This window comes from Alligator sinensis, unplaced genomic scaffold (genome assembly GCF_000455745.1).
Source record: "Alligator sinensis unplaced genomic scaffold, ASM45574v1 scaffold237_1, whole genome shotgun sequence".
Classification (NCBI taxonomy): domain Eukaryota; kingdom Metazoa; phylum Chordata; order Crocodylia; family Alligatoridae; genus Alligator; species Alligator sinensis.
In genome coordinates, this window is record NW_005841849.1 from 620,982 (window position 1) to 624,066 (window position 3,085).

The 3,085-nt window shown below is 53.0% G+C and overlaps 1 protein-coding gene across 1 annotated transcript in view; it reads left to right on the forward strand.

The window, feature by feature from the left end:
* The first annotated feature begins 89 nt into the window (after positions 1-89).
* The window catches only part of CROCC2 (ciliary rootlet coiled-coil, rootletin family member 2), a 99,639-nt gene continuing 96,643 nt past the window's right edge, over positions 90-3,085 (forward strand). Inside the window, 1 exon segment of the mRNA XM_025209284.1 lies at positions 90-216. Coding sequence (XP_025065069.1) covers positions 163-216 — 54 coding nt within the window. The 5' untranslated portion in view covers positions 90-162.

Sequence of the window (3,085 nt, forward strand, 5' to 3'; positions counted from 1 at the left end):
CTCTCCCGGCGCTGCCCAGGCATGCGCCCGCCTCGCCCCCTGGCCTGAGAGCAGCCCGCTGCCCTGGCCTGTCCCAGCCCCACCTGTCCGGAAGCTGCTGCCCCGCGAGTAGAGCCCGGCCTGTGCTGGGGTTGGCCCCACTTGCCCGCCCGGCTCTGAGCGATGAGCGAGCAGGATGACGACAAGTCAGGACTGAGGCTGGAGGCTGCGATCCAGGTCAGTGAGCAGCTCCCAGCCCTGAAACATCCACCCCGCAAAGAAACCAGGCCGGGGAAGAAAGGGTTCAGGCCCTGCTTTGCGCTGCAGGATGAGGCCAGGGAGTGAAGGCTTCAGTGGATTCCTCCCTCCTTGCTGCTCTCAGCTGGATGTCTTCCAGGACAATTGGCAGGGACCAGCTGCAGGCGCTCTGGGCAATTCACACGTGTGTGAAAGAAAAGGAGTGTCATGTCTCAAAAAGCAGCACCCTGTCGGGTTTGGACAGAGCTGCAGGGATTTAGTGGAGTGGGTGCAAAATAAAAAACCATGATGTGGGATGCCGTTTTAGTATCAGAAATGGCGCCCCAGACAGGAGCTTGTGTGCAGGAAGCTGGGGCAAGAGAGGAGGTTTCAGTTTCCCTGGATGAGAAGCTGCAGATCTGGCTAGCTTTAGGGTGTAGAGCAGCAGTTCTCAACCAGGTGCCATGGCACCCTGGGGTGCTGTGAGACCCTTGCACTGGTAGGGGTGCAAACACCTACACGTGACTCCCAAGATAAACCCAGAGATCTCAAGTAGAAATCCACAGTGTCCCAGACATTCTGGCCTGTTGTGGTCTTTCTGAGTTTTTTGCCACAGGGGAATTGTTGTATTATTTTTCTGTAGCTAAAACACAAGTGAAAACTAAGATCTGACAGCTTCCAAAGGCTGCCTTGAGCTTAAAGAGGTTGAGAACCACTGGTCTAGTGAGAGACCTTCATCCTCTGTTCAAAAGCCATCTTACAAGCCTTTTCCTCTTGTGAGAAGGTATTTCCTGTGCACTTCAGTGAGCCATCAGGCCATTCTTAAACACCGCTCTTTCCAGTTGTCGCAGACTGGCAGCTGTTCCTCTTAAAGGGCACCAGGGAGAGGACCCTCAGCAGCAGCATCTTTTCCTCTCCCTGATATCTGGAAAGTCCTTGCCTGTAAAGAGTACATGTCAGTGGCTCAGTAGGTTGCGGGAGGGGTGGTCAGGTGCAACCACAGATTCCCTTCTACTGGTGCCATTATTTCCCCCAGTAAAAGGTTACTGCTGTATTTACTTTCAGTGCTCAGCTCAGAAGCCTGACCAGCACCCTCTACCTGTTTCAGAAAGGAGAGGGGTGGGGAGAAATAGGGACACAACACCTAAAGCAGACACAGTGTGCTAGGGCTGTGGCCAGGAGGCATCAGGGAGGGGTCTGAAAAGATGGCCTGAGACCTGATGGGTGTCCTGGTGCTTCCTGAGTTCTGCAGGGTTGGAGGACTTTGGCCTCTGTCCCTGAAGCAATAAACAGATGTCAGCTCCCTGAAGGCAGGATTCTTCCAGGGCTCAACACATCGCAGCATGCCACTCACCCTGGGGCCAGGGAGCAGGGCTACACTACTGGCTGCCCCCAGCACATACACACACAGTGGCAATGACAACCCCTCAGCTGGAATAGCATCCACCTCCCCTGTCACTGCGTGGATCACAAACTGCATTCATGCTGTGCTTCTGTCATCTCCACACCATCGTCCTCCTGAGGAACAGTGTGGAGACCTGCTCTGCAGCACAAGGGTGAAGGGGCCTCACCCAGGATGAATGCTCTGCCTGTGCCCTTCACACATTCCCCTTCCCTCCTCCCTCCTGATTCTCCAGCTACCCCCGGACAAGAATAATGGGGTGTCACAGGAGCACCTGGCTAGTGGGGGTGGCTGAAGGGATTTGATTTTGGGGTCCCTGGTGACATCTCTCCTTGCTGTCTTGAGCTGTGTGGAGGGGAGTAAGTTCCTCCTGGATTCCCATTTCTCTCCTAGTCACCCTTAATCAAGACCTGGCAGATTTTTCCACATGAATGACCTCAAGCATCAGCTAGAACCAAGACCTGCCTCCTACTCCAGCCCAGCACATGCTACCATGAGGCCCATGGGTCAGACCTCTTGGCATGTTTATTGCTAGTAACTTCAGCATCTCTGTAACATATAAGCAACAGCTTCACTAAGCAGCCTGTCTTGTACATTCAGCCTCAGATTTTCCCAGTTGGTTTTAGGTCCTGCTAAATCATTTTGGCTGCAGTTATCAGCTGGGGCTTCATCAAGTGGATGCTGGGATTCTGGGACTTAGGAGCCAATATGCCATATTACAGGAGGTTGCTAGCTTACCAAGATGGATGGTGGCATTGCTCACCTACATGAAGGGAACCTGTTTTGTGGTTGTGAACTTTGATGGTGCACTAACCTTGCATCCAGGCTAAGCTATGTCAGTGCAACTGCTTATCCCCTCATCTGCCTGGGTCTCTAGTGCTGCACTGAGATGTCACTTCCATGGTCTTAGAAGCTTTTGGAATGTTTTCAAGCTAATTGTTTGATTCTAGCATCTGGAAAAAGAAACAAAACTTCAGTATTGCGGGCATGGAGAGATTTGCCTTGAGAGATGCATGAATGCTCCAAAACTGGGAGGGGTTGGGTAGTGAGGTTTAGTCTGAGGTGTTGTCATTTTAAAAGGCCACAAGAGGGCAGTGAGATCTCAGGAAGTGGAGCTCACCGGCTACAGGCTTCAAGAGGAGCTGGGAGCATCCAGCTGAGGCCTAGGCTTGAAAGGTGCCCAGGACTGCTGTGTTGGGGGTAGTTAAAATCCTGCCATGGGAGTGTTGGGTTGGTTTTTCAGCTTGTCTTGCAGCTTCTGCCCTTGCCTGACTGCTGTGTATTGTCCCTGCCAGGGACAACTGGATTTTAGGCTGCATAGCAGAGCAATGCAGTCAGGCAGCTGAAAGAACTGGTTCCCAGGACAGGGTTCCCCCTGCCAGCACATGGCTCTAAGAGCTTACATCTCTTGAGGTCCAAGGCTCAAGGCTGGCTGGGGTTCTCTCCTCTGCTCTGGCCCTGACCTAG